We start from the raw sequence: 24,577 nt of genomic DNA, 5'->3' as shown, positions 1-24,577 counted from the left end.
TGAGAGAGAGGGCCTTCTCTGTAGTTGCCCCTCACATCTGGAACTCCCTCCCGAAGGAGATCAGAGTTGCCCCGTTGCTGTCCTCCTTTAGGAAACAAATACAAACTTTCTTATGCACTCAGGCATATGGAGATGTAATCTGATCTTAGCTGGCTCCGATTGTTTCCTGTCTGGAACTCCCCTGTTTTCTGAGTGGTGTTCTTTATATATTTTCTGGTTTTAGAGTTTTTTAATTCTGGTAGCCAGGTTTTGTTCATTTTCCTGGTTTCCTCCTTTCTGTTGAAATTTTCCACATGCTTATGGATTTCAATGGCTTCTCTGTGTAGTCTGACATGGTGGTTGTTGGTGTGGTCCAGCGTTTCTGTGTTCTCAAATAATATGCTGTATCCAGGCTGGTTCATCAGGTGGTCTGCTATGGCTGACTTCTCTGGTTGAGGTAATCAGCAGTGCCTTTCATGTTTCATGTCTGGGCAATGCTGTGTTTGATGGTCCCTATGTAACCTTGTCCACAGCTGCATGGTATATGGTAGGCCCCTGCATAGGTGAGACGATCCCTCTTGTCCTTTGCTGGATGTAGCAAAGGACAGACTACAATGTCAGACTACACTGAGAAGCTGTTGAAATCCACAAGCATGTGGATACTTTCAATAAAAAGGAGGATACCATGAAAATGAACAAAATCTGGCTACTAGTATTAGAAAAAAACTCTAAAATTAGGAAAGTAAATAAAGAACAACACTCAGAAAACAGGGGAAATCCAGACATGAAACAACTAACACCTCCGAACAAAGGATTCCTCACATGCATGAATCAGCAAGGCCTTGAAGTGGCAAGGCTTTGCAATGCTTATCAGGATGATTAATTGCAATATTCACACTTGCTTCCAATCAGTGGATTTTAACCTGTGGGCTGCAGACCACCAGTGGGCCGCATGGACAAAAATCCAGTCTGCGAGCCTCCTTCCTCTATATTTATTTTATTTTAATTTATTTATTCTATTTCCACTCCTTTCGTGCCACCTGCCACTCCTTCCCTGTCGTTAACTATGGCATATTTTTTTATCAGAAACTAGAGCTGATGTGGTCTATCCTATGCAGTTTTCTGAATCAGCACCTCAAACTGAATCTAAAGTTGACCAAAAACTGATTCGTAACCCTTTTGGTACTAACGTTGGAGAGTGGTCCCTGGTCAAAGTGCTCCTTGGGCAACATGGCCCCTGGTCAAAGTGGTCCCTGGTCAAAGGGCTCCCTCGTCAAAGGGCTCCTTGGCCAATGTGGTCCCTGGTCAAGAGGTCCCTGGCCAAGTGATCCATGGCCAAAGGGCTCCCTGGTCTACGTGGTTCCTGGTCAACGTGGCTCCTGCTCATAGTGGTCCCTGGTCAAAGCGGTCCCTGGCTAAAGGGCTCCTTGGCCAACGTGGCCCCTGGTCAAAGAGCTCCCTGGTCAAGAGGGCCCTGGTCAAGGGGCTCCTTGACCAATGTGGTCCCTGGTCAAGAGGTCCATGGTCAAAGTGGTCCCTGGTCAAGTGGTCCCTGGTCAAAGAGCTCCCTGGTCAAAGGGCTCCCTGCTCATAGTGGTCCCTGGTCAAAGTGGTCCCTGATCAAAGTGGTCTCTGTTCAAAGTAGTCCCTGGTCAAAGTGGTCTCTGCTCATAGTGGTCCCTGGTCAAAATGGTTCCTGGTCAAAGTGGTCCCTGGTCAAAGTGGTCTCTGATCAAAGAGGTCCCTGCTCAAGTGGTCCCTGGTCAAAGGGTTCCTTGGGGACACAAAGTGGTATTTGGTCAAGTAGTTGGGAACCACTGCCTCCAATAGACAAGAGTTCTTTCTCTCACCCTGAGCCTTTCACAGAGATATAAACCTCCCTTGCCTATTTTCCAACAGACTTCACAACTTCTGAGGATGCCTGCCATAGATGTGGGCGAAAAGTCAGGAGAGAATGCATTTGGAACATGGCCATACAGCCCGGAAAACTCACAGCAACCCAGTGAAAGCCTTCGACAACACATGTCTGAATTGTGTTACATACTAGTGTAATTCTATAGCAGTTCAAATGGCATCAAGAGTGCACTATTGCCACAATATCCACCTGTACTGAGTTTGGCAATGCTTTCCAACAGGGTTCTGGGACCTTGATCTTTTCATAGGTATCACGAGAGGAAAGAACTGTTGATGTGTTGAGCCTGCCGGTGAGCATAATGTAGAAGAGCCTTGGCAAAGCTCTCCATGGGGTTGCACCGGGAAGGCTTGGCAGAGGAGGAGGAGGAAGAAGAAGAGGAGGAGGCAGAGGCAAGAGCGCCTTTCTCAGCCCCGAGAGGCACCTGTCGAGGCGCTTTCCTGCGGAGGAGTTCGGGGCGGGCAGGCGAGGGCAGGCTTTTGAAGCCCGGCGGAGTCCGAGAGGCGGGGAGAAGGGCAGGAGAAAGAGGGAGGCGGGGACCTCGGCCAGCCTTAAGGGGGGAGAAAAGCGCGACCCATAGGGCGCCGAAAACCCTTCTCCTTCTCCTTCTTCTCCTTCTCCTCCTCCTGCGAAGGCCAGCTCTCCCTCTCCGCCTCTTGCCGCCTCCGAAGCAGAAGGAGCCATGCAGAGGTCGCCGCTGGAGAAGGCGAACGTGTTCTCCAAGCTGTTCTTCAGGTGAGCGGGGCTTGGGGGGAAAAAGAAAGAAAGAAAGAAATGGGGGAGATCGCCCCCAAACTGATCCTTTTCGCTTTGGCAAGGAAGCAAGCATCACCCCTTGAGCCCTTTGCCCGACTCTCAGGGGCGCTTTGAGGAGGGATTTGTGTTGTCCAAAGGAATGGGAATAGCATTGTCCGAAGCGAAGTTATGGATTGTTTGGGAGGAGCGCGGGGCTGCCTCCCATCTCCTCCTGCTTCATCGGGAGCTGGCCTTGGCAAAGAGCGGCCAAATGCCGATAGGTCAGTCCTGGAAACAGTTGGCCGGAGGAGAGGGAAGAGGAGGTTGGTTCCCACAGGAGGAGAGAGAGGAGAAAGAGGAGAAGGAGGAGGAGGAGAACAAAGTGAAGAAGGAGTAGGAAGAGAAGGAGAAGGAGGAGGTGAAGGAGGAGGAGGAAGAGGAGGGGAAGGAGGAGAAGAGGAAGAAGGAGGGGAAAGAGAAGGAGAAGGGAGTCCTCTTCCATCAACTCCTTGCTCCCGTCCTTCTCAGTACCCTTAGCTCCCTCTGATCACTAAGAAGGGGGAAAGGAGGAGGAGGAGGAGGAGAAGGAGAGAGAGTCCCATCATCTCCTTGCCTCCTTCCTTCTCAGTGCCCTTAGCTCCCTCTGATCACTAAGAAGGGGGAAAGGAGGAGGAGGAGGAGAAGGAGAGGGAGTCCCATCATCTCCTTGCCTCCTTCCTTCTCAGTACCCTTAGCTCCCTCTGATCACTGAGAAGGGGGAAAGGAGGAGGAGGAGGAGAAGGAGAAGGAGAAGGAGAGAGAGTCCCAACATCTCCTTGCCTCCTTCCTTCTCAGTACCCTTAGTTCCCTCTGATCACTAAGAAGGGGGAAAGGAGGAGGAGGAGAAGGAGAGAGAGTCCCATCATCTCCTTGCCTCCTTCCTTCTCAGTGCCCTTAGATCCCTCTGATCACTGAGGAGGAGGAGGAGAGGGAGAAGGAGAGAGTCCTCTTCCATCAATTCCTTGCCCCGTCCTTCTCAGTGCCCTTAGCTCTCTCTGATCACTAAGAAAGTGAAGAAGGAGGAGACGGAGGAGAAGAAGGGGGAAAGGAGAGAGAGCTCTTCCATCAACTCCTCGCCTCCTTCCTTCTCGGTGCCCTTAGCTCCCTCTGATCACTGAGGAGGAGGAGGAGGAGGAGGAGGAGGAGGAGGAGGAGGAGGAGGAGGAGGAGGAGGAGGAGATTGAGCCCTCTTCCATCAACTCCTTGTCCCCTTCCTTCTAAGTGCCCTTAGCTCCCTCTGATCACTCAGAAGGAGGGGGAGGAGGATGAGGAGAAGGAGAAGGAGAGAGAGAGCCCTCTTCCATCAACTCCTTGCCCTTGTCCTTCTCAGTGCTCTTAGTGCCCTCTGATCACTGAGAAGGAGAAAGGAGGAGAAGGAGAAGAAAGGGAAGGAGAAGGAAAGAGAATCCTCTTCCATCAACTCCTTCCCCCCTTCCTTCCCGGTGCCCTTAGCTCCCTCTCATCACTGAGGAGAAGGAGAAGGAAAAAAGGAGAGAGATTCCTCTTCCATCAACTCCTTGCCCTGGTTCTTCTCAGTGCCCTTTGCTCCCTCTCATCACTGATGCTTTGTAATGCTGGCAGGTGCTGCTGGGGCTGGATCTACACTGTCTTATATCCCAGGATCTGATCCCAGATTATCTGACAATGTAGAAGCATATAATCCAATTCAAAGCAGATAATCTGGGATCAGATCCTGGGGTATAGAGCAGTGGGGATCCAGAATAAACCATACTTTTCAAATTCATGCAGTTTTATTGAGCATCCCTCCCCAAGTTCAAGTTCACCTTTGGTATAAATTGCCTTTTGGCTCACTTGCGGGATGTACTCCTTGCTCATTCTGACACAGAGCCCAAAGGCTAGGGCTCTTTCTACACTACCCCCTAAAATCCATATTATCTGCTTTGAACTGGATTATATGGCAATGTAGACTCATATAATCCAGTTCAAAGCAGATAATGTGGATTATCAGCATTGATAATTGGATTATATGGCAGCATAGAAGGGGCCTTGGTCTACAGCAGGGGTCCTCAAACTAAGGCCCAAGGGCCAGATACGGCCCTCCAAGTTCATTTACTCGGCCCTCACTCAGGGTCAACCTAAGTCTGAAACAGCTTGAAAGCACATAACAACAACAATCCTAACTCATCAGCCAAAGCAGGCCCACACTTCCCATTAAAATACTAATAAGTTTCTATTTGTTAAAATTGTTCTTCATTTCAATTATTGTATTGTTTTAAAGTGTTTTTTGCACTACAAATAAGACATGTTCAGTGTGCATAGGAATTCATTCATGCTTTTTTCAAATTATAATCTGGCCCTCTGGATTATGATTTGAGGGACTGTGACCTGGCCCTCTGTTTAAAAAGTTTGAGGACCCCTGGTCTACAGTGGGCCAGATCCCAGGATCTGATCCCAGATTATGCTATATAACACAATCTTTTGTTCCTGAAGTTATAAAGGTCATTTTCTCATTGGTTCTATCATACAAACATGGAAAAGTACATCCTGCAGCACATTTTGCTATAGTTTTTCAATGAATATCTCATCAAGTCTCAACTAATTCAACACACTTTGGGGCAGCCACAAAAATGAAGTTTCTGGAAAATAGTAACTACTTTCAAAGTACTGGTAAAAATGTTGAAGCTTAACCCAACAGTGTGAAAACATAATAGAAGTTCGATTATTGTCATTTTAAAAAAATTAAATAAAAAAGATAACTGGAAACAAAAACAAAACAAAGTAACTACCGCAGAATTAAATGGGAAATAACACTTTCAAAAACCAGGAACAGATTTTTTTTCAAATTTTGTTACATAATATTATCTGCTTTGAACTGGATTATATGAGTCTACACTGCCAGATAGTCTGGGATTAGAAGATAATGGGGGATCAGATCCTGGGATATAGGGCAGTGTAGATCCAGCTGAAAAAGGAGAATCCTGACCACAGTTCATCAGGGATTGACTCAGCAAAGGGCTCCAAGTTCTCAGCTTGGACATGGGATGAATGCAAGCCAGTCTGCATTTCTTGTTCCATAGGGAACCTTGTTGTCAAATCTAAAGTCACTTTGGATCAGAACCATAACCATAACAGATAAGAGAGCTATTCCAATACAAAATGAAAGTCACAGATTGGTGGCACCTAGCTTGAAAACAGTTCATGTGAAAGAGATCTAGGAGTCTTAAAATCTGCACAGCCATATAATGCAGTTTCAGATTTTATGAGTCTACACTGCCATGTAATCAAGTTCAATGCAGCTAATCTGCACTTTGAAATTGTATGAAATGGTAGTGTAGATCCAGCCTTAGCAGACTACCAGCTGAACACGAGTCAGTGTGATGTGGCAGCTACAAAAGCCAATGCGATTCTATGTTGCATCAATAGGAGTATAGCATGGAGACTGAGGGAAGTCATAGTCCCTCTCTATGTTGCTTTGGTCAGACCTCACCTGGAATACTGCATCTAGTTCTGGCCACCACATTTCAAGATGGATGTTGAAAGCTAACGTGTCCAGAGAAGGGCAACTAAAATCATCAAAGGTTCGGAAGCCAAGCCCTATAAGGAGCATCTTGGGGAGCTGGGTATGTTTAGCTTAGAGAAAAGAAAGCAGAAAGGGGAGTCATGTTTACATAATTGAAAGAATGTCACATTGAGGAGGGAGCAAGCTTGTTTTCTGATGTTCTGGAGACTAGGGGCCCTTTCACACTGCCCTATATTCCAGGATCGGGTCCCAGATTATCTGTTTTAAACTGGAATATATCTGTCTCCACTGCCAGATAATCTGGGATCAGATCCTGGAATACAGGGGCAATGTGGAAGAACTCTAGGACTTGGAGCAATGGATTGGACTAGATGTCCTCTGTGGACTCTACCAACTCTATGATTCTATAATTTTAATAAAGCTGTAAGAGGGGCTGCAGCCAAAGCTTTTTTTTAGTTCATCTTAAGTTCTTTAGTACAGTTTGTATGTCATCTTATTTCTTTCACAGGGTACATCTACACTGTAGAATTGATGCAGTTTGACATCACTTTAATTGCTATAGCTCAATGGATTTCTGGCAGTTGGAGTTGGGTGAGGCATTGGTCCTCTTTGACAGAGAAGGCTAAAGACCTTGTGAGGTGACAACTTCCATGATCCCAAAGCACTGAGCCATGGCAGTTGAAGTGGTGTCAAACCAAACTATTTCTACAGTGTAGATGACCCTGAGACATCAAGGTAAAGAGGAAAGGGGCTTTCAGGTGTTCTTCCATCATGCCAACTCAAAGGTGGCTGAATGTCAGAAAAGTGGCTCTCATATCATGGTCTTGCATGAAGTTCCCTGAGTATCCTGTGTGTGATTTCTGTTTTAAGCTAGAGGTAGGAATCATGTGCCATTGATGCTGCAAGTTCCACAGACTCCTGGAACATACTGGGCAAGAGGGGCTTGATTCCTCCTTCTCTAGACTAGGGGATGAGGGATGAGCTCCCTTGAATTATCTAACAAAAATTGGACCATCAAGATTCCCATCCAGTTGAGCCTTCTCAGGAATTGTCAGTCAGAAGTATACTAAATGATTTAGCATTACGAAATGTTAAGAAGGCTATTGTAGGAGTAATCAAGGTTGTCTGTGAAACATTATTTGTTAACTTACAGGGTAAGTTACCCTGAATTCATGAACAGCACTTCTAATTACACATTGCTCTCCAGATTGTAGGATGTTTCAGTGATAGTTTGCCCTCTCCCAAAAGTGGGATCATAGAATCATAGAGTTGGAAGAGACCTCATGGGCCATCCATTCCAACCCCCTTCAAAGAAGCAGGAAAATTGCATTCAAAGCACCCCCGACAGATGGCCAAAGGCCTCCAAAGAAGGAGCCTCTACCTCACTCTGAAGCAGTGAGCTCCACTGCTGAACATCTCTCATAGTTAGCTGAGTTTCGGAGGGGGGGGGGGGCTGAGTCTGAGTGAAAGAGGGTCTAGCCTAGCAAACCTTTTGTATCATTACCCCAATATCCCCATGCATATGGGATATATTGAGTATGGTGATCAGATCATGATATGAATAAACGTAACAGTTTAAATAATGCACCAATAAGGCCTTTTCGCGAACCACCATGAAAATTTTGGGGGGGGGGGGGGGCTGAAGCCCCCTGAGCCCCCCCCCCCCCCGGCTACATGCCTGACCAGGGGTCCTCAGACTTTTAAAGTATGCACTATAGGTTGAAAAAAACATGAACAAATTCCTATGCACACTGCACATATCTTATTTGTAGTGTAAAACAAAAAAACCCTAAAAGAACAATACAATATTTAAAATGAAGAACAATTTAACCAGCTTAACCTTACCAGTGTTTCAATGGGAAGTGTGAGGCTGTTTTTAGCTTATGAGAAAGTCAAGTTAACCAGGTTTGTTGTTGATGATGCCTTCAAGTTGTTTCAGACTTAGGGTGACCCTAAGTGTAAAGTTTAGGGCGTGGGCTAGGTAAATGACCTTGGAGAGATGCATCCGGCCCGTGACCCTTACTTTGTGGACCCCTGCTTTACACCTTGTCTGTAACTCCCAGCCTTTTTCTGCATGGAGTTGTACTCCAACGACATCTGGAGAACCATTTGATTTCCAACCCTGCATCAATGCCAAAATAGTCCGGGCAGAACTCTGTCATATGGCAGGGAGATAGCTTGAGTCTTTTGTCCTTCATGGTATGGAGGAAAGGAGAAGTATATCTCATTCTGTCATAACACTAGAACTCAGGGTCATGCAGTGAAATTGATTGGCAGCATGTTCAAGACAAGCTTGAGAAAGTACTGCTATATCCTGGTGTTCATTTATAGAATTCATGGACACAAAATGTGGTAAAGGTCACAAGATAGCTTTAAAAGGGGATACACTCAGAGCTTGGGGAAAATGTTATCCTACAAGATCCAGAAATAACAAGTGGCATGAATACTGGCCACTCCTGCTGGAAGATTATGGCATATGTAGTCCAGAAGTGATTGACTCTTGATAAGCTATCTTAATTAAGGAAAGCTCTATTTATAGGCCATGGTAAAGTTGGCTATACGAAATCAGTATGTCAGTAAATAATAGTTCCCAAAGAGTGCTCAGTGGGAGAACGTTGCCTCAAGAGCTATGGATATGCTTTCTGAAGAGATCTGGCTGGGCTCTGAGGATGCTGGACTAGAAAGGCCTCTAGTTTGACACATTTGGACTCTTCAGATGTCCTCAGCTATTTACAGGTTTTAATTGCTGCCCTTTCCAAGCAGTTTGCTTTCTGCTTGTGTGTAAATGCCAGGAGACAAGCAATCTCTGGATTGGTTTTACCTTCCAGACACACCAAGGAACTAATTGGTCCACGTGTGCCAAGATAAAGGGTGGCAATTCTAGGAAAAGGCTAATACTAAGGTACATGATGTAACTTAAGGGCACATTTATATGATTATGATCTTTATTAACTCAAAACAACTATCATCCCCATTTCTGTGCTCATACAATTAGAGATTAGAATCATTATTCCACACACAAGCATGCATTGAAAGAAAGGGAAAAACATCCACCTGTTTACTTTTGCTCATGAACAACCATACCTACACAGGCGCAGAAAAGGCCAAAGTGCGTGATCAGTTAATAACATAACAAATCCAAGCTCCAAGTATTTTATTTATTTATTTATCATGTCATCAGCAACCATACCATTGTGTTACAATTCTAACAAACACACAGGTTAAAAAGACAAAGAAAAAAACCCACAGATTTTGCAAACTTGGTAGTTGGTTAAATGTCCTTTGACCAGTATCTGGCCACTTGGAGTGCCTCTGGTGTTGCCACAAGAAGGTCCTTCATTGTGCATGTGGCAGGGCTCAGGGTGCATTGCCAGCACGTCAACGACTTAAATCAAGACATAGTTTTCTTAGATCTACAGAGACACTCGCTGGAACACCCCAGCAAGCGAGAGTCCAAAAGTGGCAGGCCCAAACCCAGCACCTCAACTCCAAGTACAAAACCCAGTCTCATGAACATATAATGCAAAAACTTATAAAGCACAAAAAATGGAAGCTGAAACCAGAGAATAAATAAAACAGTTATAATAGTAATATATAACCGCAATTAAAATAGCAAAGATGCAAGAAGTCTCAAAAAGCAACAGTGTTGGCATTAGGCATATTTCCCCTGGGAAGAACATTCCATAACCAGGGGCCCCTACAGAAAAGGACCTTGCTCTAACATCCATTTGCTGAGAAGAAGATCAAGAAGCACTCAATGAAGGTTGACCTTAAGGCACAAGTAGGCATATAAGGGAGGGAGTGTTTATTTATTTACTTCCTTTATACCCTGCCTTTCTCACCCCTGGACACACAGAAGACTGGGTGACTTGGAAGGCACTGAACAGACTGCATTCTAGCACCACAAGATGCAGAGCCAACCTTAAGAAATGGGGCCACAAAGTGGAGTCCACAACATGCAAATGTGGAGAAGAGCAAACTACAGACCACCTATTACAATGCAGTCTGAGCCCTGCCACAAGCACAATGGAGGACCTTCTTATAGCAACACCAGAGGCACTCCAAGTAGCCAGGTACTGGTCAAAGGACATTTAATATAATGGCAAGTTTGCAAACTTTGTGTTTTTTAAATACATTTCAACTGTACCCTTGGTTTGCTTCTGGTACGATAAATAAATAACCCCGCAGGGGACTAAAGGCGGCTTACAAATTCTGGCAAAAATTCAATGCCGCAAATTCAATGTAAGCATAAGAATAAAAATTTACCCCAACAAACTAAAAACAATTAAAACACAGAAGGAGATAAAACACATAGAACAATAAAACAAGTTGAAAACATAAAGTGCCACACTGAGAATCCCTATGTTGGAAAACGACTATTTTGGAATTCCTGTTTTGGAACATTAGACTATAGCTGTGCTTTCCCCGCTCTGTGAGTTACTTACTGGTTGCAGAACTCGCAAGACTTCTCTTAGAACTTTGGATGTGTTCTTCACAGAGCACCTAAGTACAAACCACCACATCCACGGAAGCATCTGGTATTTGGTGGGAGTCCTCGTCTTGCATTCAGTACTGAGGTCCCAAGACATGAAAAGCCTTTTAGATGAAATCCAACACTTCAAATCACACACAAACCCTTCAAAGTTAGGCAAAATATCTTCAAACTGCCATATTTTGCAGCAATGGCAGTCCTGTATTCAACGTATGGCAATAATCTCAACAGAAAGTTATTAAATCGTGGATCAACTTCCAGATAAGGCTGAGAGTGGGATACCAGCCTAAACTGGTAAGACAGAGGTCACCTGAAACTCTTATTACAGTTTTTGATCTAGAAGTATTTCTAAATTACAAACATGGTGGAATCCCTCCAAAGTAAAGCAAATATACATCATCCAAGCCGAAAAAAAACTAGCAGGGAACAGTGCCACCTTATCATTTGGGCTGAGCTTCAACTTATTAGTCTTTATTTTGTCCATTACTATAACTCATTGACCCTCAATCTGTGGGTCCCCAGGTATTTTGGTCTACAACTTCCAGAAATCCCAGCCAGTTTACTAGGTGTTAGGATTTCTGGGAGTTGAAGGCCAAAACATCTGGGGACCCACAGGTTGAGAACCACTGCTATAACCAGATATTGGTGTTGCCCATAAAAAACTATACCTGTATCTGAAGACAGACTTGTGGTCTACAATTCTATCCATCAGACCCAATGGACAAAGTGCAATGTGGTTTATGAAACTATATGACATCATTAATGTGGTTCATCTTTAAAGTGCCACAGGGCTCTGTTGCAGTAGAATGGACTGATACTGATATCACTTTAGAAAAAGAATTCCATGTTACCTATATATTGGTGATGGTCACTTCAAAACTTTGAATGGGTTCAACTAATTGTTCCTGAATGATGCAGAGAATAAAAAGGAACTGTGCAAACCCCAAAACCACGATGTCATCACTATGTTTGGGAAACAGCTATTGAATTAAGTGTAGAGACACTACAAAATGCATCTCTTTTGCATCTTCTCTACTGTCAGGAATATACGCAATAACACCATAAAAGCAACAAAGAACCCTGTGGTATCTCACAGACTAATAGATTTATAATAGCTTGAAATTTTAAAATCTAAGTACAACTATCTCCACTGTAGATAGATAGATAGATAGATAGATAGATAGATAGATAGAGATAGCTAGATAGAGAGGCAGCCTTAGGTAATTTTCAACGGCAAGCAAACAGTATTTTGGCGCCTCCCCAACCAATCACTGATATATATTTTCTGTTTGTCGTGGGAGTTCTGTGTGCCATATTTGGTTCAATTTCATCATTGGTGGAGTTCAGAATGCTCTTTGATTGTAGGTGAACTATACATCCCAGTAACTATAACTCGCATATGTCAAGGTCTATTTTCCCCTTCAAGAGCGCCCCTGGGCAAAATCAACTATACTGCAAAAATCAACTATAATGCTTACTTTGCATAATGGGTTGAGCCGCCCCTGGATAGATAGATATCTTTGTATAAGTTGCTTTGAGTCTCAGGTCAGATCCAGATAGCCCTTTATCCCAGAAGCATTCACGTTAAAAAAATGCTGCTGTTTCTGGGAGTCTGCCCACACCCACCCCAGAAAGTGTGCACTTCCTGGGGTGGGTGTCCAGACCTTCTCTTGGAACTAGCCTGAGAGAACATGTGGAGGCCCCACTCCCCCCAAGCCCCCAGACCCTTTTTCATTTAGGAAAAAACTGAAAACCTGGATGTGGGCCCAGGCATTTGGACATTCTGGCAGCTAAAGAAAGATCTGATGATGAGCAGGAATTGACGAAAAGGAATGGATTTACGGAACTATGAACGCTGAGCTTAGGATTAGTTTACTATTATGTTATTGTGTTGTTTGTATTGATGATTTTAATTTGTCAACCGTTTTAAGTGCTTTTATGTATGTATGCATATTTGATATAGGCATCGAATTGTGCCTTCTTTTGTAAGCTGCCCTGAGTCCCCCCCCCTGGGGGGGGGGTGAGAAGGGCGGGGTAGAAGTAACTGAAATAAATAAATAAATAAAATAATAAATAAAAGTAATATAAACTTACCCATTCTCTATTAGAAGCCTCGGTTGGCTCTCCTGGTGCACAGAAATGATGCACCAGGGGAGCAGGAAGGTTGGTTTTCCTCCCCCCTCCTTCCTGGTACATCATTTCTATACACTGGGAGAGCCAGCCGAGACTTCTAATGGAGGATGGGTAAGTTTTTCTTATTTTTCTAAGAGGTCTGGGGGTTTGGGGGGAGGAGGTGGGTATTCCCACAGTTTACCAGGCTTATTTAGCCTGGTAAACTGTGGGAATGGTGTCTGGACTCTAATCTAGACACCGAAAATAGTGGATTTATCTGGTGCCTTCCAAGAAGGTGTGGAATAAATCCACGATCAAATTAATTCGCTGCAAACTAGAGTTTTCCTGGTTTGTAGCAAATTAATTTGGGACTGTCCACATGCATGTTTTCTATGCATGTGGAAGTTCCTTGTGGGAGTAGCCGAAATATTTTGACATTCAGTTCCGATTTGTGGAAAAGTGAACTTATGCATGTGGGGCTGTTGGCAGTTTGGTATACTTTTGGTAGCATATTGGGTTGTGCATGAAGTTGTGAAATACTGCAATTCAACACAAGGGATACATAGTTCAATAAATGCATAACTCCACATTTGAAGATTAACTATGTATCTCAGTTGCAGTGAAGCCATAACCTCAATTCAAATTTCTAGGGATGCTGGAATCACTTCATACATTGTAATGCAATCATAACTCTACTACTTTTTGACACAACGAGAGAACACAAATTGCTTTTTCTAAGGTGATACCTGTCTGCTTCAGCACATATATTTATTTATTTATTTATTTATTTATTTATTTAATATCCTGTCCTTCTCACCCTGGAGGGGACTCAGGACGGATCACAACAACAACAACAACAACAACAACAACAACAACACACAGTGGAGCTCTGTTTAGAGCTGTTGAATAATACAGATAGTGGTTATTTAGAGGAAGGGATCCAGTTTGTGTAAGCCAGTAAGAGTTCCCTTGACAAGCACTGCATCCTGTGTCTCAAAGTGCTTCAGCAGCAGCCAAGTGCTACCTTGAAGTGACCACACTGCATGCTGTCCATTTTTCCCTGTCCCGATTTCAGCCTGTCCTCTTGCTTTGTCTGAGGTGCTTTGCTATCTCAGCACCTGCAGTACAAGCAGTTGATTTCCTATTTGCTGACCTTCCAAACAAGGGCTGCTGATGCATGTAAACCTCTTCTATCCTGCTTCCAAGAAGCAATTTGGAGGTTGCTGCATGACATGTACCAGAAATTCAATAAATTATTCATTCCCCCCCCCCCGCCCCCATAGAACTGTTTTCATGATCCCAAAACTGTTGCTATGAAAGCCAAAGTCACTTCCTTTTGTACAGGAATGTCATGCCCCTTGATTTTAAATAGTTCCTTCTTACTTTTACCATTTCCTCATGCTATGTGCTATTCTGTTCCTAAAGACTGCTGGAACCTCAGGACTACTGTTTCACAAGGTGTATGAGGCTAGAAAGAAAATGAAGAAAAGTCAGAATCATGAATGGAGTTGCCTTTTACTCAAGGATCAAAAACTAGAGTATAGCAGTTGCTTTTTCCCCACCCATGATTTTATAGACACAATGAACTATTCTTTGTCAAAACGTCATACAATTTATTACAAGTGGACTATCCTTATTTATACTTTGCCATCCCCACCTTAGAACTATTACTTTTTTTTCAATAAGAGAACTTCTCTCAACAGAAGTGCAGTTGCTTTGCCTTTATCCTCAAAGCAATAAGACTAACCAGGGAAACAGTATGGGTTGGGGGTTGGTGTAGTTTTAGAAAGTTGAGGTCAAGACAGACACTATTACAGCCAGAGGTGGCCCTAGGTAATTTTCAACGGTAAGCAAACAGTATTTTGGCACCTCCCCAACCAATCACTGATATATATTTTCTGTTCGTCGTGGGAGTTCTGTGTGCCATATTTGGTTCAATCCCATCATTGGTGGAGTTCAGAATGCTCTTTGATTGTACGTGAACTATACATCCCAGTAACTACAACTCGCATATGTCAAAGTCTATTTTCCCCTTCAAGAGCGCCTCAAGAGCACCCCTGTACTGTACTGTAAATACTACACTGTAAATGCTTACTTTGCGTAATGGGTTGAGCTGCCCCTGATTACAGCAAATACCTCATCATATTGATGAGTCCTGCTGGATCAATTCTCCAGCCTCTGTGGTGAATCGGGGGCAGCAGGGCAATCCTGGTGCCCTGTGCCCTGCCTTGCCAGCATCTGATGCTTTCCTATCATACATGGAGAAAATGTCACCATGCAGTTTCCTCGCATGGTAGTCCTGTTGTTCCTAATTGAACATGGGGAGGCTCCCATGTTGGTGGTGCAGCATCCTAGGATGCTTTAGTCCCATTTGGGCCATGGAGCCCCGCCCAGAAGTGGAACCCCATGCAGAAGTGAAGCTACGTCGTGTGATGGGCAACATCGGGCTTCGTGGCTCAAGCAGGGCAGAAACATCCTAGGATGCTGAAATTTCCTCATGTGATGAAGTCATAAGTCAAGCATCTAAAATAATAAAGTTTAGAATCCCGAAGTTAAGCGGCATTATTACAGTAAATCAGGTATTCAACATATGACAATTGTTTCTGCAACATCTCAGGCCAGGATGAACAGCTTCAGAAACTTCAGTGATAGGCAAAAATGACCAGAAGATTTTTGGAGCAAGAGTAAGGTTTATTTTAATCTTACAGAAAAACAAAAAGGGGAAAAAAGAGAGTGCACATGCAGTGGGGTGCCAACCTATCTTGAATAGGAGGAACTCTGGTTGCCATGAGAACAATAGTTTTATAATTCACCTTATCTCTACCAGCTATCACCATCATCTCATGACAATTCTCGCCAATTAGAAATGGACTTTTCCTCAATTCTCTGGTCAGAAAGGCATGGCTTTCCTTGATCATATCATTCCTTGCTCTCTAAATATGGACATGTGGACATCTCAGACAAAAAGCAGCTATCAATCTTGCACTGGCCACTGGCCATCAAACTATAAAGCAAGAAGGAGGGTAGAAACCTGAACGTTCTTTGCATAGCTCAGAAAAAAATTCAATGTCTCTCGCATAAAGTATAAACTTTCAGTTATCCAGGTACCAATTTCTGTCCTGAAATCTACTGTATCCCACACCTATCTGGAACTGTTTTGGGAAGGTGGAGGAAACCCAAGATTTTCTATTCACCACTCTCTCTATCCACCCTAATATCTCTCTTTAGAACATCGGATCTTTGTAAATCTTTCACTAAAAATAAAATTATAAGTTTGTGTCTAGCAATCTCTAGAATAGTATAGGTACAGGTTTTCCCTTGAAATTGTCCAGTTGTGTTTGACTCTGGGGGTTTGAACTGCTAGGTTGGCAGAAGCTAGGGCTAACAGTGGGAGCTCACCCTGCTCATCAGATTTAAACTGGCAACCTTCCGGTTAGTAAGTTCAGCAGCTCAGCAGTCAAACCCACTGTGCCACTGGACATGCAATTCCCTTCTATATTTTGACAAATTCTTTCAGGACAGGAAATTGTGGGACATTCATTTTGGCACTAAAAAAACTGCACTTGGTAGAATAAAAAGCAAGATATTTTTGTTTAAAAAGATTCACCATAAAGGTTTATCATAAAAACAGCCTTAGGAGCCCCATTTTTCCTGTTGGCTGACTTTGCCTATCCTTGTTTCACGGGAAAGGTCAATCTGAATGAATGAGGAGGAAATGTTTACATGCCACAGATCCTCTTTTCTTAACTTTTCAAAGATGCACTAGCAATTAACAATACATGTGAACATTTCCTCCCAAAAATACATAAATAAAGAATTTACATAATAAACATTACACTGCTTGAAACCAAAACCCCACTTGTGTATGGGTAGATTGTTTTCATGTATACACTTTCCTTTTTTCCATTTTAAGAAATGACAGTATGATGTACAATGTACAAAATAAATTTAGGAGACTAGAATATTTTGGTCGTATCATTGATCTCAAGTAGATGGTAGCCAACTTTTCCACTTGCTATATCTGATTCATAGCTTAAACATACCACGTTTAGGGAAACAGTTCTGAGGTGAAACAGACTCCCCATTCTCTGTTTATATTAAACAAGTTTTTAGTCCATCACAGATGAGCTGTGGGTTAGGCTGGATACAACCAGCCCAATAAATAATAGATCAGGCTAGTCTGAAACTGTTCCCGCATACGAAAGAGTGTAAATCTTTTAGTTCAAGTATTGTCATGTTCCTGTATTGGTTATAGCTGCAAATGGAAGAAAATACTTGCAGGAGAGCCCTTTGACTGATAATTTAGGGATGAAATGCTTCTAAATTCTAAACACAATAGGAATGATTTCATAGTTTTTGGAAATTTTAATTTATAACAAACGTTTAATTTCGTTTGCTTTTTGATTCTTTTCTAATGGAACACCTTGGCTGAGATTCAGAGCAAACCATTCACACCAATATTCCAGGAAAATGTAACATTTTGCATTGATTTTCATGGATCCTAAGTGTCTGATATATTATTAATACCTTTATTTTTGTGCCCCACCTCCATCTCCCTGAAGGGACTCGAGGCAGCTTAAATGGGGACAAGCCCAAGTTCAACATAGTTAAAATGTAACGCAACAGAATTCATAAAAACAATTTCAGCAGTATAAAACAACACACATAATACAATATATAACAAACATCTAACTACTGTCAGTGGTCTAAGTAGCACACAGTTCTGAGCTTGGGCAGGCTCATGGAAATCATTTGCAAGGGACAGGGCTGATGGATAAACTGCTGCAATGCAATTTATGTTTATATAAGGCAGTGGTGTCCAAGGAGCCCCCGGTGGTGCAATGGGTTAAAGCCCTATGCTGGCAGGACCGAAGACCGACAGGTCGCAGGTTCAAATCCGGGGAGAGGCGGTTGAGCTCCCTCTATCAGCTCCAGCTGCTCATGCGGGGACATGAGAGAAGCCTCCCACAAGGATGATAAAACATCAAAATCATCCAGGCGTCCCCTGGGCAACGTCCTTGCAGATGGCCAATTCTCTCACAACAGGATGCTCCTGACATGACAAAAAAAAAGTGGTGTCCAAACTTTTTAAGTCGAGGTTCAGTTCACACTCCCTCAGCTTGTTGGAGGACCAGTCTATAGTTTGAAAAAAATATGAACACATTCCTATGCACATTGTATATGTCTTATTTGTAGTGCAAAAAAAAAAAACCCATTAAAGAACAATACAATATATAAAATGAAGAACAAATTTCAATGAGAAGTGTGGGCCTGTTTTTGGCTGATGAAAGAGTCAAGTTAATTAGGATTGTTATTGTTGTGTGCCTTCAGGTAATTTCAAACCATATGCTGGTTTAGAGTCTGGTGGAATCTCCTTTTGGTGGAGTCTCCTTTTCTGGAGGTTTTTTTTGGCAGAGAAGACATGGCTATCTGTCAAGGCGGTATACAAATACAGTAAATACAGTAAGAGGGCTTTGATTATTTTGCTATTGGGGATGTAGTTGCCGCCTGGCTCTCCCCTTTTCTTCCCAAGGAGAAAAGGAGCTGCAGCAAAGGGCAGCCTTTTTGGAATGCGCATGGTGGCGCTTGGCCTCCAGGGCTCCCCTTTGCAGAGAAATAAAGAAAAAGTTGTGGGGGATGAGAGAGAGAGAGAGAGAGAGAGAGAGAGAGAGAGAGAAGAGGTCACTGGGATAGGATATCTGAGGCTGGAGGCACCCAAGGAGAAAGCGACTCTTAATCAGGTTGAAGGAATGCAAGAGGCTGCCATCTCTCTTTCTCTCCTCCAAAGGAGCCCACCTTTTCTGGGACCCTGACCCCAAGAAGGAAGGAAGGAATGAACAAAAACAGGAAGTCAAGAAAGGAAGGGAAGAAATCAAGGAAGGGGGTGGGGGCGGAATGAAAGAAGCAAAGGAAAGAAGCAAAGGTGGAAGGGAAGGATGCCTAAAGAGAGAGGTTTGGTGGGAATTTGATCAGGGGCCGCATTTGGCATCCCGGGCTGGACTTTGGGCATGCCTGATATAAAGCAACCTCATATGTTCTTTGCAGTTTGCTTGGATAATTGTACTTCAGAATTACAAATGAGACCTCGCAAATATTTTTAAAATACTTGCATTAAAATAGGCCTAGAAAATTCCTATTATTTCAAATTCCTACAAGTTCTAATTGGACATTTAGAAATCAGCCCTGTGGGCTATATTTTGTCATTAGCTCATTTAGAATAAACTCAATTAACAAGCTGCATTCATTCAATGTGTCTGCTTGAATGAATACATTTTAGCCTCCAACATTCATAGGTAAACAGGGCACTTGGATTTTTCAAAATGTTTTAGTAAGATATCCTAGTTGATTCCACAATGTGTGCTAAAATGTATGTGGTAATCATTTTGAGTAGGAGCATTTCCTTGTTTGTAGTTCCTCATTCTCATTTTCCTCTGAGACTGTCAAGTCTTTGACTATAAGATTACAGGAACAACTGTATTTACTCAAGTCTAATACACCATCAAATCTAATGCGCACCTCAATTTCCAAAACCCCCAAACCCAAAAAAGTATTTACCATATTACACAGATCTAATGAGCACCCTAACTTTAGGAAGGTAATTTAGTAAAAAAAAGTGAGCATTAGAATTAAGTAAATATGGTATTTTTTCAGTTATTTCTGCATGGCATAACTTACCTTATGATGCTTGCATGAACAAAGGGTTCTACTGTAAAAGCTGCAAAATTTATGAATAGCAGGAAACTAGTTTAATGCCTCACTGTTTTTGGTGAGATTACTACTGCGGATGAAATGTATTTATTTCTTGTTGAGTTCACATCAAAGCCAAAGATACTCCCACAGTTGCAAACTTCAGCTGGATGCCTCTGTTGCAATGCAGCTTGCTGGAATGGAAAGTGAAATCACCTTTTTTCTTTGTTGTGTGGTGCTCAGTACAACCCTGAACCAGTTTCACAGAGATAAAAGTGTTGATGGGGATAAGAAGGATGCTTTGCCTGATAACTGTGCAATGCATATTAGTCTGATAACTCTATTTTATGTTCGAGGAAGACAGTCAGTGGATCAGCTTGCATTTTGATTAAAGTAGTTTGCAAAAAGGACTATGCACAGCCCTTTGCAGCATCAACTGTAGTTGTTTGTTACTGCTTAGTTTGTAGTACTAGCATTCATATATACATGGGACTGTGCAGGTTAGGCATTTTGTAATGCAATTTATTAGATAAACCTCAATGTTTGTTTTGTTTAGTTCATGAATGGTCACATTAGAAAATCCATACCCAAATAATTTTATACTATTGTATAGCTGATGGGGTTCAACTCCCATTGGCTGAAGACCTGGTCAGGATGCAACTCACATCAGCCCCAAAACTGGCTGGCTTCAACTGCTATCAGTTTGAGATCTGGCAGGGAAGCAACTCTCCTATTAACTGGTCAAATGGCTCATCCTTGTTGTTGGGGTGTAACACGCATCACCCCATCCCATATCAGCAAAAGGGTAATGATTTTGAGAGCATTAGCTTGGCAAGTAGGCAGAGCCATCTGATTGGTTAGGAAGAGAGCTGTGCTTTCAGTCGTGGGGGAGGGATCACGTGGCTCTCCTGATGTGTCTGGAGTCCAACTCCCATTATCATCCCCCCCCCCCCATTCCATCAGAATTTTGAAATGGATCAACAAGTGGGAACTATGTGACTGGACTATATGTGATTGGACTAGAACTCTGATCATCCTCTATCAATCCTCCTAAACCCTGGCAGTATTATGCCAGAATGTGTACCAATGTGGTTGAGATCCATCATTGATGAGATTCATGACTTTATGGATGTGGCTGGACTCAAATTGCCACCGCCTTCTATCAGACCCCAAAACTTGGTTGGGTTGCAACTCCTATCAGCCCTATCAGCCCATGACCTGGCTAGGCTGCAACACTCATGAGCCACAGATCTGAGTGGTTGCTGCTTCCATCAGCCCCCACTCTAGTTGGCTGCAAATCCCATGTGTTCCAGATCTGAGCGGCTGGAACTCCCATCAAACCTAGATCTGGCTGGGCTGCTGCTCATGGTTATCCTCTTATCTGGTGAGATGACTCAGTTTTGTGATTGGGACTTAACTCCCATCATTGCCAGGCTGCCTAGTTAAGAGGTAATGATGTTGGGAGATGTAGCTGGCAAGTAGGCTGAGCAATCCAATTGATTGGAGGAAAGTTGTGCCTCTGGTCATGGGTTAGAATCATGCTGCTTTCCAGATGTGGCTGTACTCCAATTCTCATCATTCCCTATCAGCTCCCCTACCAAAAACAATCCTGTCATATTTTAAATTGGATCATGATGGGTATATGCTCCAAGTTTGGTATAAATCTGTCAAACCATGTAGGAGCCATTGTGGAATGTTATCACACGCACACATATTTTGACACACACATGCACACAGCTTAATATATTGTGACCAAAAACTTAATGTAGTGTATACCTATTTTACTTAGAATCAGATTTGTAAAGTACAAAGCTTGAAACAGTGAAACTTGCCTAAGGTCATTCAGGGACTACTTGCAATTATTTTGGCAAAAATTTAATGTATTAATCCTAACATACCATAATTCAATTAGTCCAAGACAGCAACAGATAATACTTTTGCTTTGCAAATTGGTAGATGGAATTCTTTGCTTACAGCTAACATCTGCACACACATAACAAATGTTTCTGATGGTCACTTTAGAAAACATGCAGATATTTGATGATGATATGAAATTGGAGTACTGGCTCATTGAATCCAATATAAAAGCAGAAGGATTTGAGTATTACAAGTTACATGACACTTTATGACAGGCATAAAGCCCCCCCCCCAAATTCTCAAGGTGGTCCGCGAGAAGGCCTTACTGGTACATTATTTAAACTGTTATGTTTATTCATATCATGATCTGATCACCATGCTCAATATATCCCATATGCATGGGGGTATTGGGAAAACTATACAAAAGGTTTGCTAGGATAGCTCCTCAGCCCCCCCCCCTCGAATCAAACTCAGCCTCCCCCCTGGAATCAAACTCAGTGTCCCCCGAATCAAAATCCTGGCTACAGGCCTGCTTTATGAAATATTCTTCCTTGTTTGCCATATTTTTGCACAATGAAATCAATTAGATTACCATTTTATTGGGTATAAAATATCTTTTAGCATGTGCAGCTTAGAACTTAGATCTGAATTATCAACAAATAGTAAAAAGAAAACAAAATTACACTGGTATATAGCATTATTTAGAGGTCACCAAACAAAAAAGAAAACAACAAAAAACACGGATTCCTTGCCTAGGCTTTTCCATAAATACTTCTTATAACAGTTAGCTGTTGAGTTCCTGGAGCTTTAAGCAGAACATTGATTCTTCTTTTATAAATGGCTTAACCTGCATTAATACAGCTGAAGCTTTTCATTGTCAGATAACAATTGACAACTGGAAGAAAAATATAATGCATCCTTGTATTTTTGTAGCATCTTTGCCAGTGGTTTAGTGCTTAGATTAGCCTGTACAACATCTGATTTTTATGACAGATTGAGTAGCCATTTGTAAAACAGTGCTTAAGACAGGCATGGGCAAGCTTTCTAACTTGGGAGCCACATGGTGGGCCAGAGCAGAGTGGGCTGGCCAGGAGGAAAGATGGAAACGTTTGGATCCCAAAAGGGTTAGTTAGGATGAGATGGTGGACAGGAGAGGAAAAAGTGTATCCATGAGACCCCGTATTGCCTACTCTTGCTATAGAATCCTAGAATTGTAGAGCTTGAAGAGATCCCCAAGGGGCATCTAGTCCAAACCCCCTGCCATGCAGGAAGGCACAATCAAAGCACTCCTGATAGACAGTCTCTGTGGAAAGGCCTCCAGAGGAGATTCCATCACACTCCCAGGCAGTCTATGCCACTCTCCAGGAAGTTCTTCCTAATCTTTTCATTCAAACCTCTGTCCTTGCCATTTGAAACCATTGTTCCCTAGAGCAGCAGAAAAACAGTTTTCTCCTTCCTCATCCTCAATGGGACACCCTTTTAAATCTTGAAACATGGTTCTCATGTTCCCTCTCTACAACAACAACAACGTTTTTATTATTATATTTACAATATATTTATATTAATATTTATAACCCACCCTGACTCCCCAAGGAGAATCTACATTCTCTTCTCCCAGCTCAACGTCCCCCAGGAGGAAAGGAGGAAGGAAAAAGAGAAGGAAGCAAGGAAGGGAGAAAGGGAGGAAGAGAAGGATGGAAAGAAGGAAAGGTGTTAGGGAATGGAGGAAGGGAGTGAGAAAAGAAAGAAGGAAGGAAGGAGAAAGAGGGAGAGAAGGAAGGAGGGAGGAAAGAGGAACGGAAGGATAAAAGGAGAAAGAGGGAGGTAAGGGAGTAAGGGAAGTAGGAATGAAAGGGAAGGGTAATTGTAATGATGATGTTTTATTGTATTTTATTGTGTTGTTTTTAATTCTTAATGATGTTGCACCCGGTTGTATTTGTATACTTTGTAATTGTATATATGCTGTAAACTGACCTGAGTCCCTCGGTTGAGGTGAGAAGGCTGGTATAGAAATCTTCCAAATAAATAAATAAATAAATAAATAAATAAAATAGGAACGAAAGAGAGAATGAAGGAAGAATAGGGTGGTGAGAGACAGGAGGGTATGAGAAAAGAGCCCAAGGGGCTTCATCTGGCCCCCTGGGTCTGGGCTTTCCCATTCCTGTGGGCAGTTGGAATTCCCAGTAGCAGCTTGTATTCTTCTATGTAAAATACTTGGCTGTATATCCTTCTGAACTGAATGAAATGTAGTACTGGAGGAGAGTTTTACAGACACCAAAATATCACTAAATGAGTCCTAAAGCAAATCAAGCCCACATTCTTCCTAGAAGACCAAATTGACCTAACTGAGGCAACTGTGAGAGGAAATGAAGCATTAGTACAGTTTATCATGCTTAATAAGTTAGGAGGAAAAGAGGAAGACTTCATTAAAGGTGACACTAAAGATTCTATCAAGAAACCTATATTCCTGAGTTTGTAAGACCTATGAAGGACAGTTCATGACAGATCATCTTGGGACCCTTCCAGACAGGCCCTATATCCCAGGATCTGATCCCAGTTTTTATGCATTAAACTGAATTATATGAGTCCCCACTGCCAGATAATCTGGGATAAACAAAAAACCTGGGATCAGATCCTGGGATATAGAGCCTGTCTGGAAGGGCACTGGGAAGTTCCTCATTCATAAACTGAAGCCGGTTTGGTGACAGTTAATAACAAAGAATTTTCCATTTCTGTTTCAATTTTTCCTTGCCAAAGAGAATTTATTAAAGCGGGAAATGCTTTTTGACTGGCATTTTTAGGAGTCATCAGTTTTGGAACTACTCTTGTTGCCCCAGAGAACAGACGTAATGATCCTACCAAGGAACATTCCACACAGCCGTATAATCCAGAACATCAAGGGAGATAATCCACAATATCTGCAGTGAACTGAATCTGAGTCCACACTGCCATATAATCCTGTTCAATGTGGATTTTATATGAAAGGGACCTCAGATAATCCAGTTCAAAGCAGATAATGTGGATTATCTTCCTTGATATTCTGGGTTATATGGCTGTGTGGAAGGACCTTACAAAGTAGTATTGATGGATCAACTTTACCTGATAATTTCAGAGGGGAGAGGGTGTCATCTCTCCTCTAGATCCCTGGAAGAAGGCTTAGATTTCTGCCTCATTCTAGTATCCATGGCCCCTTCCACACAACTGTATAAAATCCATGGCAGTGTGGACTCAGATAATCCAGTTCAAAGCAGATATTGTGGATTATTCTGGGTTATATGGCTAT

At 42.7% G+C, this 24,577-nt stretch overlaps 1 protein-coding gene across 1 annotated transcript in view; it reads left to right on the top strand.

Moving 5' to 3' along the window:
• The first annotated feature begins 2,514 nt into the window (after positions 1–2,514).
• The window catches only part of CFTR (CF transmembrane conductance regulator), a 105,655-nt gene continuing 83,592 nt past the window's right edge, over positions 2,515–24,577 (top strand). The window contains exon 1 of the mRNA XM_067469054.1: positions 2,515–2,626. Coding sequence (XP_067325155.1) covers positions 2,574–2,626 — 53 coding nt within the window. The 5' untranslated portion in view covers positions 2,515–2,573. The remainder of the gene's footprint in view (positions 2,627–24,577) is intronic.

The sequence above is a fragment of the Anolis sagrei genome, chromosome 5, assembly GCF_037176765.1.
Source record: "Anolis sagrei isolate rAnoSag1 chromosome 5, rAnoSag1.mat, whole genome shotgun sequence".
NCBI lineage: Eukaryota > Metazoa > Chordata > Lepidosauria > Squamata > Dactyloidae > Anolis > Anolis sagrei.
This window is presented reverse-complemented; position numbering and strand designations above follow the sequence as displayed.